This window comes from Sciurus vulgaris (genome assembly GCF_902686455.1).
Source record: "Sciurus vulgaris genome assembly, chromosome: 8".
Taxonomy (NCBI): domain Eukaryota; kingdom Metazoa; phylum Chordata; class Mammalia; order Rodentia; family Sciuridae; genus Sciurus; species Sciurus vulgaris.
The window spans coordinates 110,149,915-110,170,297 of record NC_136468.1 but is presented as its reverse complement, the minus strand read 5'-3'; the positions used below and the strand labels follow the sequence as shown (position 1 = coordinate 110,170,297).

The 20,383-nt window shown below is 41.5% G+C and overlaps 1 protein-coding gene across 23 annotated transcripts in view; it reads right to left on the bottom strand.

The window, feature by feature from the left end:
- Positions 1 to 4,108: 4,108 nt before the first annotated feature.
- The window catches only part of IKZF1 (IKAROS family zinc finger 1), a 95,434-nt gene continuing 79,159 nt past the window's right edge, over positions 4,109 to 20,383 (bottom strand). For 16 of the 23 annotated variants that reach the window (XM_079150312.1, XM_079150308.1, XM_079150303.1 and 13 more), the window contains 2 exons: positions 16,119 to 16,253; positions 4,109 to 7,493 (listed from right to left, as the gene is read on the bottom strand). In XM_079150312.1, the coding sequence (XP_079006438.1) occupies positions 6,784 to 7,493; positions 16,119 to 16,253 (845 nt within the window). In that variant the 3' untranslated portion in view covers positions 4,109 to 6,783. The remainder of the gene's footprint in view (positions 7,494 to 16,118; positions 16,254 to 20,383) is intronic. The other 7 variants (XM_079150300.1, XM_079150293.1, XM_079150307.1 and 4 more) reach the window with 1 other exon arrangement.

Genomic DNA, 20,383 nt, shown 5'->3' with positions numbered 1-20,383 from the left:
TCTGTAGGTCTGCCTTCCCTATTCTCAACTCCTTCTGCTCTGGTTAAGTTTTCTCTTTTCTGTGAGTCACCTGCTCATTTCCCTGTTCAACCTCATCTATTTTTTTCTCCTTGAATATCTTTTCCCAGTCAAACTGAGCTATCGCTATAAGAATTTTGGACCTGATACAAAAATGGATCTTTTCCCCCCATGTTTATTCTATCTTGAAAACCCCATCTTCCTACCCTTCCCTTTCTGATGCTAAAATCTGTTGTTCTAGAAAGCTTGGGTCACACCAGAGTTTTTTTCTGGGAACTTTCTCTAATCTCCCACTGAGAAACTTTTCACTGGGCTTTTACAGCAGTTTACCACTTTAAAATACTTTTGATTGCACCTTGTTTCCATATTATCTTCATGCAGGGTCACTTCTCATAGTAGTCACTGGAGGGTAGGCTCTGGAACCAGACTCAGGGCAGCTGTAAAGAGGCTCCCCCAGATGGCTGGTGGCTACAAAGGAGGTGTGCTATGATGCGATGCAGATGGGTCTCAGGCTGACCTGACTGTCATAAATATGAAATGAGGTAAGTGGGGATGAGGAAGGTGCTGTACAAATGCCAGAAGTAGGAAAGTTTAAACAAGGGAAGGAGCTGGACTTTTCAAGGGATACTTGAGCTTAAATGCTGCCTGTGACCACATGGGCAAATCTGTCCAATTCAGGCCAACTGTTGGAAAAATCACTGTGGCCACACACTGAAATTAGGTCTCTAATCTAGGTTTTGCAAGTAACAGAGCTAACATGTTGGTTTTCCACTTTCTGATTTTCTTGCACATGTGAGTTGTTTCAAACTCAGGAGGGGAAAAGATACCCACAATTAATTGTTCATTTACCCTAAAATATTATGGGATAGGGCTCAAGAAGAAGGTCAAACTAACTGCTTCAGGGTGGAAAGGGACCGAAAGTCTATTTACCAAGTGGAGGGTTGGCATCACACCTGGTGGGGGTTGCATGCAGACCTTCAGCTCTGGTTTAGGAGGGAAGCTCTATACACTGCATATTGACCAGCCACTTAAGTGATTCTGGGCTTCATCTAAGAACCAAACTTTTGGGACATGTGGCAAGTTTGATGCCTGGACAGGCTGGAGTGGGTAAGGGCAGCCTCTCACAGCATTGGGTTTGCTGGTTAATAGTGGGAGAAGTCAAAGGCCGTTTGGGCTGCTGAGGGCAGTATGATTCTCAGGGCCAAAGGGAATCCCTTTCTGCTTACTTAGAGCAGTGGATTTGGGGCAAGACAGCCAAGATAGGTACTGTGTGGCAATAATATACTGGCCCCATCTCTGCATGGGAGCTATGCCAACTGATTGCTGCACTGGGCTTTGATGCAGAGAAAGGGCCAGAAGTTTCCAGAATGATGGAGGAATGTGGAGTTCCTGCTTTGGTTATCTGAGAACTTCCCCTGAGTTTTTTACCAATTGCTCAATTCTTTGAATGTCTCTTTTGCTCCTTATTCTGTTCTGGAGTTGAAAGGCCATAACAGAAAGACATGACTTTTGGAAAACAGCCAAAGTAACTGTTGAGTCTGAGTCCATTTGATGAGAACATATAAAGGGTTTACCAAGGGGGTCACACAACTTCTTTTGTTTTGATAGAAAATATGGTGGATTCATTGGAAATGGGGTCAGGGATCTTTGGCTTCCAAGTCTTTAGCTTCCAATTCTAGTCTTTAGCTCCCAATCCTTAATTCCACATTCAAAATTAAAATACAGCTTGATGTTTAAATTTACACCACTCCTCAGAAGTGAAGTGAGCAGCTGTTTCCAGTTTTCTCTTTTGGCCAGAAGTAGGTAAATGAATGCAAATGGTCTACAGCATCAAAAGGTAATGCTAATAATAATTCACACAACTACTTAAAATCAAAGGTAGTGAAATGCAAGAAATAAAGTATACCATTCTCTTTAAGAGTTTTGGAACCTCTCTTTCATATCTTCACTGTGATGGTCTCCAGGATGAGGTGGCTCCCTTTTACAGGAGACTTTCAATGCACATTTATTAAGTTTCAGTGGAAACTGAGCTGCAAATCTGTATTCTATAGATTTACAAATATATCCACAGACAGGGTCCTTATTCTCTCCATCAAACCCCCACCCTTTTGAATTACTTCTCCTCCTTAGTTTGAGCCCAGGCTATTTTTACATAATGTAGATATTCTTTTGACCTGTGATCACTGTTAAATACACTAGGTATAACATGAAATAAATCTCCAAGTGGAGTCTAACCATGTTTGCATGTATATGCAAGAACAACATGCTCTTTCAGTGAGGAAACCTGAAAAGGCCGAAAAAGATGTTGCCTTGACAAAAGATGTTTATGAAAGTCCTCCTTGGGTGCTATTGTCAGGGTTTGATATGAAATCCAAACATTTTATTTATTTCCTTTAAGTTTCACATTCCTTGGCTCCAACATCCTGCCATGTAAACTTAACCACCTCAGCTTGTTTTCTGGATCTGAACTCAGATGATGTTTGGCTGTTCATCTGAAAGGAACAAAGGATTTTCACCACAGAAAGGTTTGTGACCACGGCAAGGACAGGCCTCATGGCATTGGCCCAGCCTCGGCATAGGAGAGCGGCTTTGCTGGTGACTACCCTCAGGACACAGCTCTGAACTCAGTCTGTCCTCTGAGCTCCTACCAATGTGGGCACATGCCACTCATGGATTTGGGTGGTATGCTGTGGGGAGCAGCAGATGTAGTGCTTGTCATCCTCTACTTCCACCCACCCTCAAGACTGACTTGGTTTTCCTAAGCCCTGCAGTTACAGATGGGAAGAGGTCAGTTCGCTGAGCTGAGTAGCTGAACCTGCTGGAAACATCTCCTACTTGTATTGCAACTGTCCTCGGCATATCTCTTCCTCCTCACATCCTGTGATTTAATTGGGAAGGAGTCTAGAGAAGATTCCTGCTTTGTTGGGCCTTCTCATATACTAGTGAGGACTTCACAGGATAGGGCAGACAGAGTATTTGTTGCATTTATTTGTTCTATCACTACAGAAAAGCATTTCAAAACGTGTACAAAAGGATACTCTGTCCCTCCAGTGGTACATCCTTTGATCACAGCTAAGCAGAGATAATTAAACATTGTCATGGAGGCAGATTGGAAAGATGACTGCATTTTCTCATTAGAATCCTGTGCATGTGTACCTGCCCAAAGGGAGAACTAAAGCTGTACTGGATACAAAGGATTTGACCTCAACAATCACCACACAGAATATTATAAAAAAAGTGTATTAGAAAGTATTGGAAACAATATTGCATATTAATATCTGGTTACACTTGTTCACAGTGAGTGCTCCTGCACCAAAAGCATCTGTACTTTTTTATCCTGATACCGGTACATCTTAAGTCTAATTTTGGTTCATTTTAAACACATTGAAATGGATGTGGAATGAGGGAGATCTGGGTTTTAAATAGAGTTGACCCTTCATTATTGATGGAATGGAAGAACTGAAGAATAAAGAAATACATTTGTATCATGATGTGTCTATTTAAGTCTAGTTCAACTTGATTTTGTTTTGGCAAGAAGGGGATGTTAAGAGAATCACAATGCAGTCCAAACAAAAGAAGATAAAAGCACAAAATAGAAAAAAATAAAATAAAAACATAAAACAAACCCACATCTCCATAACAGGTAGCTCTGTTTCGCAGTGAAGATTATAAGATTTATTAATTATGACTGATTCTAAATTTGAAATGGAACATGCTGGTGTCTGAAGCAATTGGTGCTGGGAAATGCCCTTTGGTGATAATGCAATGACAATGCAATGATGTTTAGTGACTCCTTCACTAGGACAAGGACACACTCTAAAGTACAAATTACAGAAGGAACCTGGGATAGGGAGCACAGTCCAGGCATTCCACAGGAAGCAGGGATGACAGGTAGGAGAAGGGAATGAGAAACAGCACTTGCTGTCATCAACAGCTCAAGCTTATACTGCTGACCCTCCTACCTCTGACATTTATTTGAAACACAATGGGAGTGCATGGAATCTAGGCACACTTCAGTACACAGCCATACTCAAGACACACACTCATGCCATCATACAACAGAACAAACCACAGAAGAAAAAGTGCGAGGTCATGCAAAATCCTACTTTTACCAGCTAGAAGAAAAACTTCAGCAACTTTTGGTACAGAATATGGCCACCTTTCAAACATAATTTAATTACTCGTTGACATAATATGAAACCTTACTTTAAATACAATAGTTCCAAAAAATGCTGTTACAATATAAAAACCACAACAAAAGGTGTGCAAATAGACATTTATATTGGCTATAAAAGGCAGTGAGAGGAAGGGGCAAAGCAGTTTAGAAAAGAACTCCTGTGACCACTATTTACAGTTCTGGCTTAAGCCTTGCTTGAATGCCACTGGAAAAAATAACTCCCTTCAACCAACTGAATTTCTGGGATGCATCAAAATGGAGAGAGCAAGTGAAATCTGCCAGCAAACTGGAAATCTAAGAAGGTTCTCACCTCGAGCACATGAATTTGGATAAGGCGTGTCTCTGTAATTGCATATTGAACAAAAGTCACCCATAGCCCTGGTTCCTCCATCTCTTCCTTCACTCAGTGCATTGGTGTGGCAGAGAATAAATTATTACAGTTATAAATTTGTTTATTTCCAGTTTCAAAATGCCACACTGTTCTGGAAGTAGAAATCCATGAGTCTTTGTGAACTCTATTCCTTCAATGAAACTCAAGTGCACATGAGGAAGTATATTTGTGAACACTGAAAGGGAATAATTCATTTATGGAATTTATAATCATTCCAAAGGAGTACAAGTCCGGCTTGAGACTGCTGACTGAGAAAAGACTTCAAAGTGCTTTTTATCTTTGGAAAGCTTCCCAGAACTTCGACTGGTTTAGAATTCATTTAGATCAGAGGTTCCCAATTAGAGGTGATTTCCCCTTACAACAGAACACTTGGAAATGTCTGGAGATATTTGTAGATGTCAACTGTAGGTGCTGCTGGCATCTACTGGGTGGTGACCAGGGATGCTGCTAAATATTCTACAATGCACAGGACCAGTATTTATCCAGCCTAAAATGTCAGTGGGGCCAGTGCTAAGAAGTCCTGGATTAGACTAAATGTTGAGTTGCTAATGTACGATTTCCTCTCTGTTTCTACAAGTTTATGTTCACCTTGGACAGTTCTGGTGAAGATAAGTACTGTAAACATTTAAAATTGTATGCTCTTCTTTTGCTGAGGTGGTGAAGAGTGATGACTTTAAAGGTATGATTAATCTTGAGGAAGACCTTTCCTGGTTGAGATTAGAATTCCCAAACATTTACCTGGGCTTTGGCAGGCATCCATACCTTAGCCTGGGTGGGTGGGTTCTCACCTCCAGCACTACCTTCTTCTTTCCTGTGAAAACCAATTGGTGTTATTCTCTGGGACCTTGAGCTGGTCATATGATGGCCCAATATATATCAATACCCTACTGGGATAAAGTGCAAAGTCATGTGTCATATTTATATGTGGGCATATCACAATACTTTGCCTTTATGGTAGAGAGTTTCAGATTTTTTGAACGTAGTTTTTAACAGGTGAGCTCAGTGTGTTAGCAACTGGGATGCTGGGTTCCACATATCTCATTGATCTGAAAATGAATGGTCATTCTAAATCACCATTTTATGGATTTTCAAACCAGAGTAATACATAGGAAGGGAAGGAAGGAAGGGAAAACTTACCAACATTAAGAAATCCAGGTCTGCTGCTACAAACAAGAATATGGACTTAATTGAAATAAAGGGTAAGAATTGGGCTCTGGTCTTAGGGAGAACCAGCCCTAGCAAGGAATAGATACCCAGAGAAATAAGTGTGGAATTGGGAAGAAAGCTTTGGTTTCTGAGGAATTTAACTGTTTGGGTAGTTAAAAAAGAATTAAGGTCCAAATTTCAGGACAGGTGTTTAAAAATGTAGTGATAGGGCTTGGGGTCATTTCAGGTATGGAGAATGATACAGCAGAGGTTAGTGATTCCCCAGATTTACCCACAAGGGTCACTGAGTTCATCCCACCTGGCACCAAGCCTCAGGAGATTCCCTGTCATCTGGGCAACATTTCAAACCTCAGAAGGTGAGAAGCAGTCTAAAAGGCTCTCCAATCCTTCCCTCCTCCCTTTGGTCAGAGAAGCCCAGCACCACCACCTTTCCTGATTTATTTTTCTATGTGAAATATGACAATATTATTTTTTACAAAGTACAGTCTTTCTCCTTTGGATGCTGGTGGCCCACGTCTTCGGCCTCACCATGGGTGGCTGGTCCTGCTGCTCACCTTGCAGAGCTTCCTGGGATGGCCACACCTCTCCAGGTGATCTACCCTCCCTGTACTCTGGGGGACTTGGATTACACCTGGGAGCTTGAACTCCATGCTTAGTACAGGGACTGCCGTGCTCCTTCCCAAGCACTGGCGTGCTTTACTTAACTCCCTCTGAAAATCCAGACTAATTGGAGAAGGGGATGCTAGGAAGCCACAGGTGAAGGAATTTTAGCTAGCAGTGTACACAACTTCTAGGAACAGAACATTCTGAATGCTCCTGATGCAGTCCTGCCTCTAACAATAAAAATCTTGTTTTCAAAAGCAAATCAAATCCCAATAAACCAACTGAAAAAGAAAAAAAAAAAAAAAAAAAAAAAAAGCCACCTAAAAATTCGCACCCAACATTACAGGGTCCGTGAGGTCCACGCGGCCAGCAGGAGGGTGGGTGAGGCGGCAGTCCTTGGGCTTCTGCGATCTGGCGGGCGGCGGCTTTAGCTCATGTGGAAACGGTGCTCCCCCCGCGTGATGTGGGAGGAGAACTCGTACCTGTCCTGGCTGTGGTAGCCGCACATGTTGCACTCGAAGGGATCGCGAAAGCCATGGCAGCCCATGTGGATGGTGTACATGACGTGATCCAGGAAGAGCACCCTGCAGTGTTCGCACTTGTACACCTTCACCTGCTCGCCGCTGGTGCTGACCACGCGGAAGGCGTCCTGCGAGTTCTCGGAGGCCGCCCGCAGCACCTCGTAGGCCCGCTGCTCCTCCTTGAGGGCCAGGCCGTTGCGGGCGTGCGGGTTGATGTGGTTGGTCAGGTAGATGAGGCCGCTGCGCTGCTCCTCCGTGTTGCTCTCGGTGTCTGTTGAGTCTTGGCAGCTGTTGCTCGGGGAGGCCTCCCGCTCCGAGGATGCCGACTTGGCCTTGGACAGCAGCAGCAAGTTCTCCACGGCACTGTCCTGAGCAGAGTGGTTAGACCTCGGGGGGCCCTCTGAAGGGGGCTTGTGCAGCTGGTACATGGGGCTGATGACCGGGACCACCTCAGAGCCCCCAGGGGGCGTCTGCACCAGGGGACGCAGGGACTCGGCCCCCAGATAGTTGATGGCATTGTTGATGGCCTGGTCCATCACATGGGAGGTCATCATCTCGTTCTCCTTCTCGTAGCTGGCGCTGCTGTCGTAGGGCATCTCTGACAGGCACTTTTCCCCTGTGGGAAGTAGGTGACAGTGAGTGAAAACTGCTCCTGAGTGCAGGGAGGGTGGATCACCTGGCTAGGTCAGGCAAAACACACTAGCAGCAGCAAAGGAGGGGAGACTGAAGCATCTGCCTGTGGACATCTCCCACAGGGTCCTACCATACGAGGCACTTAAAGAAATCTGGCTGGATGAATTCATAAATGAATAAAGGTACCAAAGATTATCTGTGTCAATTTATACTGCACATTTCAATAGACTAAACTAATACTTGTGTCTTTCATTAAACCTAAAATGATGAAACATTATGTTTAATTTAAAATCGATCTTTTAAACAATGTACCTTTAGTATTCTAATTTATAATTAGATTTATAATCTAATTTTATCACAAATTGTTTAAAATACATAATTATGATATATTCATAATATGCAATGTTTATTTAGAATAGTATTATTTAGTTTATATTAAATTCAAAACTAACAATCTAGAATAAAATGTAGTCAAATACACAGTGATTGTATATTATTTATAGTAAAGCTATATATGTCTTATAAATAACAACCTGTGATGAGAGTAGAAAGGATACTTTAGACTAATCATTCTCTGCATCCTTCCTCTTTCATAGTCAGCAGCACTGAAATAGTGCTCAGCAGAAACGTGCTACAAAGTAAGAGGTGAACTGAGGAAGTTGAAGGGGAGAATGGCATGTCTTTCATTTATTCTTTAAAAATGTACTGAGCACTCCAGATGTACAGGGAACTACTGCTGAGAACTCAGTGGTCATTGGGCCTTGACCTCTAGGAACTTATGATCTCATATCATTAGTTTGTAGGAGTAGATGAGCTCCCCTATAGCTTGAATCTTGAACGTCTCCAAAGGTCCACCTGTTAAGTGTGGCATTATTAGGAGGTGGGTGTACCTTTAAAGAGGTAAGTCTCATAGGAGAACCACAGACCACTGGGGGGTGGGTACACCCTTGAAAGGAATAGAGGGACCCCAGCCCTCTCCTCTCCTTCTATTTTTGCTTCCTGGCCAAGAGGTGAGTGGATTTGCTCTGCCACATGCTCCTGTCAGGATGTCATGATTGACCTCACCGCAATCCCAAAGCAGCAGGACCAATCAGTCATGAAATAGAACCTCCAAAACTGTGGGTCAAAATAAACCTTTTTTCATTATAACTTGATTATCTCAGGTATTTCATTTCAATGATGGAGAACTGACTAATGCAAGTTCACTTCCCCTGGTAACTATGAAATCTGAGACTAGATTTGGTTTTATGTAAAAAGTTTGGAGTATACATTTTAATAATGAAATAAAATTAAAGATATGCCTTTTCAATACATTGCTTGTAATTCTAGTATGAAATCATGGCTTAATTAGCCAATTCACTGATTAAAGCAACAATTTTTCACTCTTATTGCCAGAACCACTGACTTGGGTTACTTCCAGTGATGGTAAATAAGTAAGTCACAGCACATGAGGCCACCTGTGGCAATGTCTGAGCTCGTTGCACTTCATTTTCCATTCTACTTTTTTCCCTTCCTTCAACACATTCCTACTGATTGCCCAAGGTGAGCAAGTGAAAATGTTCCCTGTACTCAACAGCACACAGGGAGCAGGTAGCATGCACATTAAAGCATGATGGTCCAAATAATTCATCTGCAAAGGAAGGCTTGCATGGAAGCGTGACTCAGGATTCTAACCTGGTAAGAGGTAGCTAGCTGAGTAAGCTTTTGTGTCTTGGCAATGGGACAGCCAGAGGGAAGGGAAGAAAGAAGGGGCCCAGAGCTTTGATGAGACTCTGTGAAAGTCTGAGGGCCAGAGTCCTGGATGCAGGGGTGGTGCCAGAGTGGTAGACAGCAGGGACAGGCTCTGCTAGACAAAATAGAGACCATCCAAAGAAAAACAGAAGCCACCGAAGGGTCTGAAGGAAGAAGAGACCTTTCCAGTCACTGTGGAGAGAACAGACTGAATAGGTACAAGTGAGGTAAGGATCAGGACTCTCTTCAAAGTCTGAGTTATGGGTGATGGTAGCCAGCGAGGGTGGTGGCAGAGTGGGATCCCAATATGCCCACCCACTTTATCTGTGGTCTTCTCCTTCACCTGAGCTACTCCTTACTAGCTTGTAAATTTATGAATAGTCCTTTAAACAGTCTGTGCCCATTAATGACTGACCAGGAATATATGCTCCATCATACTAAAAAGTCCTTTGAGTTGTGTTCCTTATTATTAATGGACATGTATCACATAACAACTTGGTTTCTTTTGTTATCATCTGTTGGTGGTCAGGAGTGATACATGCCCTGATAATATACAATGTGATCCTATAGAAAACTTGTCTGTGGTCAGTGAAACTCTCTCAGAAACTGGAAAGACTGAATTTTTTGTGCAGCTAATGGTAGGGACCAAATAAGTGGTATTTCCCTCCACCCAAGGTTAGATGTAATTGCATAGCAGTCCTGAAACCATGTGCATGTCTTGTTTTTGTGTTGAGGTTCTAGATGTGTTGTTCCACTAACTCCAGAACAGAACAAACTTACTCTGGTTTGTACCCAAGTCTCTCTATCAAATCTTGGCAAAGAGAGGAGGGAAGTGAGCTTGGTACTCAAGATCCTGCTAAATATAAGTGTGTAGCTGCACCAAAATTGGTGCTTTCTCAGGGAAACATCCTGTTTCTCCCTGAAGTCATGGTTCTGTTGTTTCCCGAGACCACCGAAATCTGTTGTTTTAAAACTTGGTATCAGCAACAAATGGGTATAGGAATAAAAACAAAACTATATTCCAGATATCATGGCATACTGAAGCTACCCATGGAATTACTCTTCCTTAATATCCAACAAAATGAGAAAAAGAAAAACCAATGAAATTTATCAACAACAATCAGCTAAAGAAAAGTATATCCTAATGAGATATCTCTCTTCCTCTCTCTCTCTCTCTCTCCAAGGAAAGAAACAAAATTTTTTTGCATGAGATAGAGGAAAACCTTGGCTGCCAATCTCATTTCCAAAACCCTTAGGTATGAATCAAACCACATGTTCCTCATATTCCCTAATATCCTCATATTTACACAGAAATAATTAAAATAAGCATCCCTTTCCTCTTCTGATCAAGAGCATTTGAATCCTCTGTTATCAAGAACCAGATGGCACTGGAGAAGTAAGTTGACAGGCTGGTTCCCTTGGACAGAAGGAGGGCATTAATGATTTGGGCAGCTGGAGGAGCTGTCCCAAAGCCCTCAAAGTGTCCCCTGGGGGACAGGAAGCACAGCAGTGCTGCTGGTTTAGAGAATTTAACCAGATTTCAAAACAGGAGAGTGAGCAAAGGGAACATCTTCTAACAAAGGCAGCATTTTGCCTCACCTGAACTCCCCCAACCCCATCCTTGGCATTTTTTCAGGATTTAAAAACGTCGATAGCTCTCAAAGGAAAAAAAAAATGTCTCAGATACAATGGAAAGAATGTTAAAACATCAATCAAGCTATATCAGACCAAGTAGAATAAGCAGGATGAAAAGAAGTGTCAGGGTTACTATAAAAATATTTTCTAGCAATACAAGGTAAGAAAGAAAGGAAAACAAACTAATTAAGTCCATCCTAGGGAATAAAAACCTAATTCAAGGAGATAAAAGACCTCATAATTGCTTCATGACATGGAGTCAATTTTTAAAAGTTCAGATTTAACATTCAAAATGAACAAAATAAAAGAAAAAGGGGGAAGAATGAAAGGATAAAGGGGGAAAAAACAAAGGGATTTCAAATTTGGACAGTGAGATCCAAAACAATATTATTATATAATTATTATATGAATAAGAAACAGCAAGTAATAGCACAAAATGTACTAAAAATTGAGTTATTATCTTAGAGGGAAAACACAAAGTAATAACAGTGAATAAATATTTAAAAGACAAAGAAATAAAACTAAAACTTAAAGACATGCTAACAGATATGGAAGACAAATTATCCAACATATGGATAACTGGTATCTCTGACTACAGATGATAACAAATAAACATAAAAAATACATACAAGTGTATTGTCAAGAAATAGAGAAAAAGGGAAACTTCAAATTAAAATGGTAGAAAATTTTTACTTGGATGCAAAACACCAAGATGCATCCCAGTTAAGGCATGTGACTTTAGGATTAAACAAAGAAACTCTTAAGTCATTCAGGGAGAAAATGGAAATGACCATAAAGAAAAAAAAAATTACACAGGACTTAGATATCTCCATAGCAACGTTCAACAAATAATGTCAACATGGCAGGATCTAGAATTCTCAGAGAAAAGAGGAAGAGTCACCCAAGAAAAAAGGAAGCCACCAAGGTCTGTCAGGATGCTCTCCTGGTGCAGAGGTGACAGGCGGACATCCTCACACACACAGTGAAGGAGGGAATGGAACAGCTGTAGAAACTTTCCAATGTCAAGTCAGCTCCATGAAGGGATTAACCAAAATAAAGATAAATAGTGGTAAAAAGGACTGGATCTGATTCTTGAATCTATTTAAATATACAGATGGTAATAAATAGCTAAATTACTGTGTCAATACTGACTACAGAGCAGAATATGAATGTTTTGGACAATGTAAAAAACAATAATCTAACTGTGAACATTAGAAACTGGGATAATATCATTTTTCGAAGAGATGAGCCAGTAGATACTGCCTCCATTGATACAAGTGGATTGAAAAATGATCCCATGTATGTGTATACACACATACACACACACAGAACTGGATACTGAACCCAAGAACACTCTACTGAGCCACATCCCCTGCCCTTTTCTATTTTTTTTTTTTTTTATTTTTTTTAGTTGTAGGTGGACACAATACCTTTATTTTATTTATTTGTATGTGGTGCTGAGGATCAAACCCAGTGTCTCATATGTGCTAGGTGAGCACTCTACCATTGAGCCAAAACCCCAGACCCCTTTTCTATTTTTTTATTCTAAGACAGCATCTTGTTAAGTTGCCCAGGCTAGGTGCAAACCTGTGATCCTCTTGCTTCAGTCCCCCAAGGTACTGGGATTAGAGGTGTGCACCACTGTGCCCAGGCATAATAAATATTTTAATCTTAGAGTAATCCTTTAAAAAATGATATTCCCATCTGACTATTTAATTGAAGATCAGTCAGTCCTCCACTTTTATTTGGGTTCTTTATTATCTCTTAAATTTAAAATGTGTTTAACATGATGGAATCTTTATTTCACACCTATCTTGATCCATCTCTTCATCACTTTATTGACTCATATACAGGTGATAGAAAAATATTTAATATTGGTAATTTATGGATGTTGGGTTTTGTGGTGATTTAAATACATTAATCTTTGCATTGAAAACATTTTTTACTTTAACCATGTATCATTTTAATAATACAACAGGATGACTTCTTATAAAAAAGAAAATATACCAAGATAGTTATGAAGGTTAGCAGGAGTATTGATCATTGTTATTTTCCTCTTTGTGATTTTTGCATTTTAAAAAATGTCCTCATCCTAATCACCATACAGACAAAAAAAAAAAAAAAAAAAGAATGAACATAATTATTTAATATAAGCCCTTCCTCTCTGGATTCATTGTAACTATTGACCATTTCAGATGATCTTGGAGAGTGAGATCTTTGAAGTATATTATTACAGTGTATATATATATATATATATATCATAGATGTAAAGTGAGGACTGTTGCTGGCAAAACAAATACTTCTCCATACTCTGTCAAGATTTGATTTAAAATTTTTAGTCATAGCTCCTGTATCAATAAGTTAAACTTTCCCATTCTGAGCAACATGAAAATAATACCATCTTAACATTTTTAATGTGCTTTCTAGTGTTGAAAGCACCACCACATCTAGTATCCCTTCTGATCCTCAGAACAGCTCCAGGAAGAAGGAAGGTGTACAGACCCAACCTATTTTAGACATGGTGACACCAAGTTGAGGGCTGCTCAAGACCAGCTTACGGTCACCTGAGAGCCACGGCTGGAGCTGCACCTAGGAGCAGCTGGACCAGAGCTCTTTCAACTGCACCACTACTGGACCAGCATAGCTATATTCCTATCCTCCTCCTCAGTTTACCTGAAGGATAAACAGGATTCTAGAGGTGAAGAAGGGGACTTTCATATCCATCTCCCTTTAAATTTAGAGATGTTAGAGATGGAAAATCTGGGAAAAGTTAGGAATAGTTGATTGTAATACCATCAAATTTAAGTAAAAGTAAGCTAGGCATTGTAAGGTAGCAAGAAGCACTGTTTCTGACTTGAACTGCCAATCACCAAGTCCCAGGAAAACAAGAGAACCCAGAGTTACTTTGAGGCCTTCCTTCCAGGCTCTGTTTGTGCTATCCTGGTCTGACTATTTCTATGATGCTTCTTCCTGTGGTAACCTCTTCCCTGAAGACTTCACTCTCATCTGAGCTTTGCTCCCTTGGAATACTTTTTCTTCTTCTTTTTGGTCTTGTTTTGTTTTCTCTTTTTAACAAAGATGCATGTGAATCAAGACAACATCCACACTGTGGTCTCACTGGGGTGACTATGGTAGAGTTTCACAGATATTCCAACTGGTTTGATATCTCCAAAAGCTAAAGGGGACTGCAGATGTGCCCTTATCAGAGCATATGGCATTCTCCAGGTCCCTAATTCTAGAAAGAAAGTCATATCCTGTTTCCCAGGGTCAGTAAATCTTCACAACCCTCAGACACACTCGCTGCTTCCTCTCTTGTCATTTCCTGGGTTGCTCCATCAAACTCATGCTCACTGCCCATGTCAGGAGCTCCCCAATGGATGCTGCCTCCCAGGGAAGGATCTGAGGACCCTGTGATTGGTGCTACTGGAAATCTTATTCACCCTAACAGTTACCTCAACCCTGGACCTTGCTCCTACTCTGCTCAAGAAATGGAGTCTCCCTTGCTCTCATGATCATAAAGCTCACAATTATATCAGCCCACAGGGTGTCTCCAGTAAGTAGCTTTATTCATTTACTTATTTTAAACCAAATACTTTCTTGCTGTGTTCTCCCAACCACCAATTTATGACAAACCTCTATTTAATCAACAGATCAAAATGGAACCCTATTTAAAGCTGCAAGAGGGGGGCATGCCCAAGAATTTGACCTCCTCTGGGTCCCCTCCTCTGAGGCCTGGGGCCTCATTAACTACTCTTCTACCTCCATCCCCTCTCCCAGCACCAATTTCCCATGGGCCATGTATAGCACAAGGTCCTTGAAAATCAGTATATCAAAACCAGAATTCCCTCTTGTTCTATAATCTGGATTTATCTTTTCTGCAAGTGGTATTCTACTCTAGACGGTGAAACCCATTATTTCTTTCACCAAATCTCTGCCCTTACCCTCCACTCCTCTTTCACCAAACCTCCCTCCTTTCTCTGTTGGTGACATCACTCCCTCATTTTCCCTTTTCCAGTCTATTTCTGGCCCTTGCTCTCTCTCCTTCTCAAGTGGTTGCTCCCATTAAAAACATGCCCATGCTTTTTCTTGCCTTCTAAAGGAGAACCCATCTCTCACATTGTCATGCAAAGGACATTCATCCCATGGTCAGAGCTTTCTAGGACAACTTCACTTCCATTGCTTCCTGGTGGGCACATGAGCTAAGGCAGAAACAAGCCTACTCCTCCTTCATGACCCACGTACCCAACTCCTGCCCCCTCCACCATTGCCATTTCCTTATTTTTATCTGTCTGTCTTCTAGAATCCTGCCTGACTCCTCCAACTTCTTGAATGTGCTGAAATCCTACTCCTCTCACAAATCCCTCTCAGCTTCATGAAGTTTCAACTGGTCCTCCTTCCTGGACAAGATTCTTCCTGTGATAATAGTTAACCTTCATACACTGAGGACTTCTAAACCTTCTCACATCCTTGGGGTCATGTTATGTCTCTATGAGACCCATAAAGATAGAACCAAGGTTTGGGGAGGCTGAGTCATTTTCTGAGGTCACAGGGTTAATGAGTGGCCCTTCACTGACCTCAGGCCTGATCTTAATGAATGCCATTTAGGCACCTGCCTCAATGTCCTCCTTGCCTTTCCAGCATCTGGCCTGGATGACAGATGTGTCTTTCTAATGTCTACACTAGGGAACAGCTTTTGAAGAGAGAGGGGCCTCACTCTGCATATTTATTCCTCATTAAGGACTGAATGGTCAAAATAGTCCTAGCCGTGTCTCCCCTTTCCTTGGCACTTCTCAGGGGCCAGGTGCTGTGTGATTCCTCTTTATTAACTCTCCTGGTCCCCCAAAAGGGGAGTATTATGGGATTCTTGTGAAAAATGGGAATCTGAAGCTCAGAGACAGTGGTCAGGCATGAGGATGTCTCACTGTGATGGGCCTCCAGGCTCTCAATCCTGGGCATGCTAACCTGGCCACCCATGGGAAACAGTGACCACAGGCAGATCACACCAAGGAGGGCCCCAGATGCTTGCAAAATTGCATCAAAGAAAAACTGGTGGGAGAAGGGAGGTCAATATAAAGAAACTTATTGGAAAAGATGCTAAGATATTTAAGACATATTAAGCTTACCACTTTTGCTTTTCAAAAAATAAGATTTTTCCTTTCCTCTACCCTCAACTAATTTTCTCTTGAGTCTATAATACCCACATAGTTGTTTTTTAAGAGACAGCAAATGTTTTAACTCTTACCAAGGAATTTCTGAGGCATAGAGCTCTTACGTCTGGCGACGTTACTTGCTAGTCTGTCCAGCACGAGGGATCTCTCTGATCCTATCTTGCACAGGTCTTCTGCCATCTCACTGTGATTAGTTTCTTCTTTAATGACTAAAGTCAAAGACAGTTAGAGAGGCCAGTTTAGAAAGGCTTAGGTTTAAAGGAGTCTATCGTGTCCAGTGTTACAGCTGACATTTGTTAAGCACCTAGGAGAGCAAGGCCATTTCTCGAGATTATGTCTGATCTTCCCAGAAACCCTGCCAGACAGACAGAGACTGGGTTATAGCAATGTCAACAACCAGCCACCTGCTCATGCTCCTTCCTATGATGCCTGTGAACCACACCTTATCCCCAAGACCATAAGAACAAGTGCCACCACCATCACCTGATGCTGGGCCCAGATTAGGTAACTGTGTCCCTTTGAAGAGTCCTTCTAACTTTTCAAAATACAAATACACAACTTCAATCCATCCTAACAACAGCCCTCTGAGGATCAAAGAACTTTCAGATCTAGAAAAGACCTAGGACTCTGACTCCTATGACTGGCACAAAGAACTGAGATATAGGAACATGGCCATCTGGGATCCTATAGCACATCCTGGCAAGGTGGGGGCAGAACCCCGAGCTCCTTATCCCTGAACACAGAGCAGACTCCTGATAGTCAAATAACACCTGCACACTGTGAAAGGCACACGAGAAGGCAAATGCAAAAGAAGGCTTTTTTTAGTTGATCTCTATATTTCTATATTACCTCTTTTCATAATCGATGATACAGCTTTGCATCCTGCATAATCACATCAATATTGACTTATAGTTTTTATGGCTGGGATTTTTTAAATAAAACTCTTTCTTCATGTCCCTGAAATTTATCCCAATGTTTAAGGAGTGAAAGTGTAAATTGACCATCTTCCACGTATCTAATCAATTCCTCTAACACACGTTCTGCTTTATGCTCCTTCTTCTCAGATACTTTGTGCTAATTATCACAAGGTTTTTAGGTATATCCATTTCTATTATTGATTTATCTGTATATTTTTTAAGGGTTCCACATATTATAACCACATTTTCATATAATGTCTCATTGATTTGTTTAGATTTGTATGTGGTTACCTAGTTCTGGCAAGATTTAAAAAGCAATTTTATATTAAAACCATGACTTTATTTGGGAGGATGTCCATGGATAGTGACCAAACTGCTTTCCCTCTTCAATCTTCTTGCCTTGGTGTGATTTGGTCACTTTCTTTACTATGCCCACTACAAGTATTCCTAAGTATTTTATGTCTTTACTAATATTATGAACACTACTTCAAAAATCCATATTCTGGATGCTATTGCTGATATTTTATTTTCTAACAGTGGAAATCTGTGTTTCTAATCAAATAGGACAAGGTATGTAACCCACACCCCAATTTATAGGAAGGGTATACATAAATCTATAAAACCCAATGCTGCTGGTTGTACACTTGACCTATCTGAATGACATGCTCATTTACTGGACCCTCCTCTGTAAAACAGGGCCCATTGGCCTGTCTTACTGTCCTCACATTTCACATGGGACTTCTCCCCACCATACCATAAGCTTTGACCCCCAGAGTTGATGACAGTAAGGGAAATGTAAACCCAAAGCTCCAGAATCTCTGGCTACACCATCCTATTTACTCCTCAATTTGTGTACTTGAAGCTCAAGGGAAACATATTTTTCATATGGATATTAGGAAACTGCAACAGGTAACAAAATCATTTACTAAGGAAAATAATAATCAGAAAAATAAATCTCTTTGTACATTCTTTAAACTAGGCATTGCATTTATTTAATGGACCCAACCAATGAGGGACTGGGGAGCCAAGAGATTACTCAACGGTCCCTCTGAGCACTGATGAGGGCTGGTCTCTGGGGGATGTGGGGAGAGTCCAAAGAAGGTGCAGGTTCAATCAGCCCTGGCACAGCAGAGCTGACATAACCAAGACCCGGGACTAGCCTGCCCTTCCAGCCCCACATGTGTCTAGCATTTAACTTTCATTAAAGTCCTTTTATGGATCTTCTCAATGCTGAAAGTTCCTTAAACCAGCACTTACTGTATACCTACAAGGGCTGGGTGTCCACAATGGTCAAATAAAGCTATCTCTGGCTGCCCAAAGGCACATTGTTAAAGGCTTAGTCCCAGGGTGACACTGGTGGGAGGCGGTAGAACTTTTGAGAGTTGGGGTCTTGGGTGAGACTTAGGTCACTGGGGACATGCCCTCAAAGGGTAAAGAGTTCCAGCCCCTTACTTCCCTGCTCCCTGGCTCAGGATGGAAGCAGTTTCACTCCACCACATGCTCCTGTCATGATGTGCTACCTTGCTACAGGCCCAAAGCATGGGACCAACCAATCACTGACTGGAACCTCCAAAAATGTGAGACCCCAAATTTTCTCTTTGTACATTGATTACCTCAGGTATCTGATATAGTGTCAGAAAGTTAACACACACACTGGCTAAAGGGATTTAAATCATGATGTACATCTTTAACAAGAGGCAGGAAGAACTGAATGTCCTTAAAAGTTATCACACCGAGCTCTGTCTGTGGCCACGCTGAGGTCAAATGACTGCATCTTGCTAGAGAAGCCTTCACACTTATTGAGAATAGGGACATGAAGACATTGCTGTAGTGTTCCCAATCACCTAGCCACCAATGGGAACAGATTAGCATTTTAAGGTAAAACTGATTCTTACCACATGGAAACAAGAAATTGCTATCACTGGCACACACTGACCAAGACATCAATGGAGAGTGAAGTTGCAGGTGTCCATCCAACAGAGACCCCAACTTCTCTGTTGTAATAAGTGCAGGGTGTACATCTAGGCTGCCTGTTCTCATGTCTACTTGTTCTCTCGTGCCTTCCTCCTGAGGATGACCAGGCAGGCACTATCGCTCACGTTTAAAAGATGAGGCCTGGTGTTGTCGTTTGGAGTGTTTCTCAAAGGCTCGTGTGTTGAAGGCTTGGTCCCCAGCTGTTGAAGCTATTGGGAGATGGTGAAAACTAAAAGTTGGGGCCTAGTGGAGGGAGTAGGTCCCTGGGGGTGGTGGGGTGTGTCTTTGAAAGCTATATCTTGTCCCCAGACCCTTCCTTTCTCTTCTAGTTCCCCGGTTGACATGACGCGGGCACCTCTACCATGTGCTCTCCACCATGACATTCTGCCTCATCATGGGCCCTAAGCAATGGGGGCAAAAATAACCATGGACTCAAACCTCTGAAACAGTGAGCCAAAATAAATCTTTCCTCCTCTCAGCTGATTTTCTTAAGTGTTTTGCCACAGCAACGGAAAGTTGACTAACATATCCGGATTGCATTAAGAAACAGATTCAGAGATGAAACTCAGTCCTGGGTCTCATGAAATGACTATTGCTTCTCTCCTGAGAAAAGCTCACAGGCTGCTGTAGGTGACAGCTTGTTTCTTTAGCAAAGAAAAGGGTGGAGAAAACAGACAAAACTATGCACTGGGTCTGTTTCTTTGATTGGTTTTGTCTTCTCATCTCCATGTCATGCATTTTATTCCATAGGACTTGGTATTGCAGTTAACAACTCCTCAGTAGATATTTGTTGAGTATATATAAAATGGCTTACTAAACATAAATGTATAAATTATATCATCAGAACCACTCGCTTCCAGGACCCATTAACTAATTTTTTTTAACAGAAAAATAAAGTATCTGAGTGTTCACATTTTACTTTAAAGAAAAAAAAATTATATTCTCCTCCCCTAGTCTTTCCTCCCCTAGTCTTCTACCTTGGGGCCAGCCACAAATTTATAGCTGTTAAGTTACTATTAAATTATTATTATTTTTACATTCAGTGTCTCCTTTTCCATTTACTCTCAATGCCTTTCCAATCTGGGCCTTAGATTTTGAATAAAGATAAAAGATAACATCATAGAATTTCTCCATTTCACAGGTAAGAAGACTGAGGCCCAGTGAAATCAACCCTGGGCCCCAGGTCCACAGATGATCAACAGGAGAGAAGCCATACTAGAGGCCAGGGCACCTGCCATGTGATATTGCCTATTGATGCCAAAAGTAATCTGAATTGATTATTAGGACTTCTGACCATTCTTTTCTCCTGCTCTCATCTGTCACTAATAATCTGAGTGTACTCTGATGAATTTTCCTCTATAAACTCATTGTCATAACATTGAGTGAGGCTTAGAAAATTCTCAACCATTAATTTGATTTCTACCCTATAATCCAATGATTACTAAATG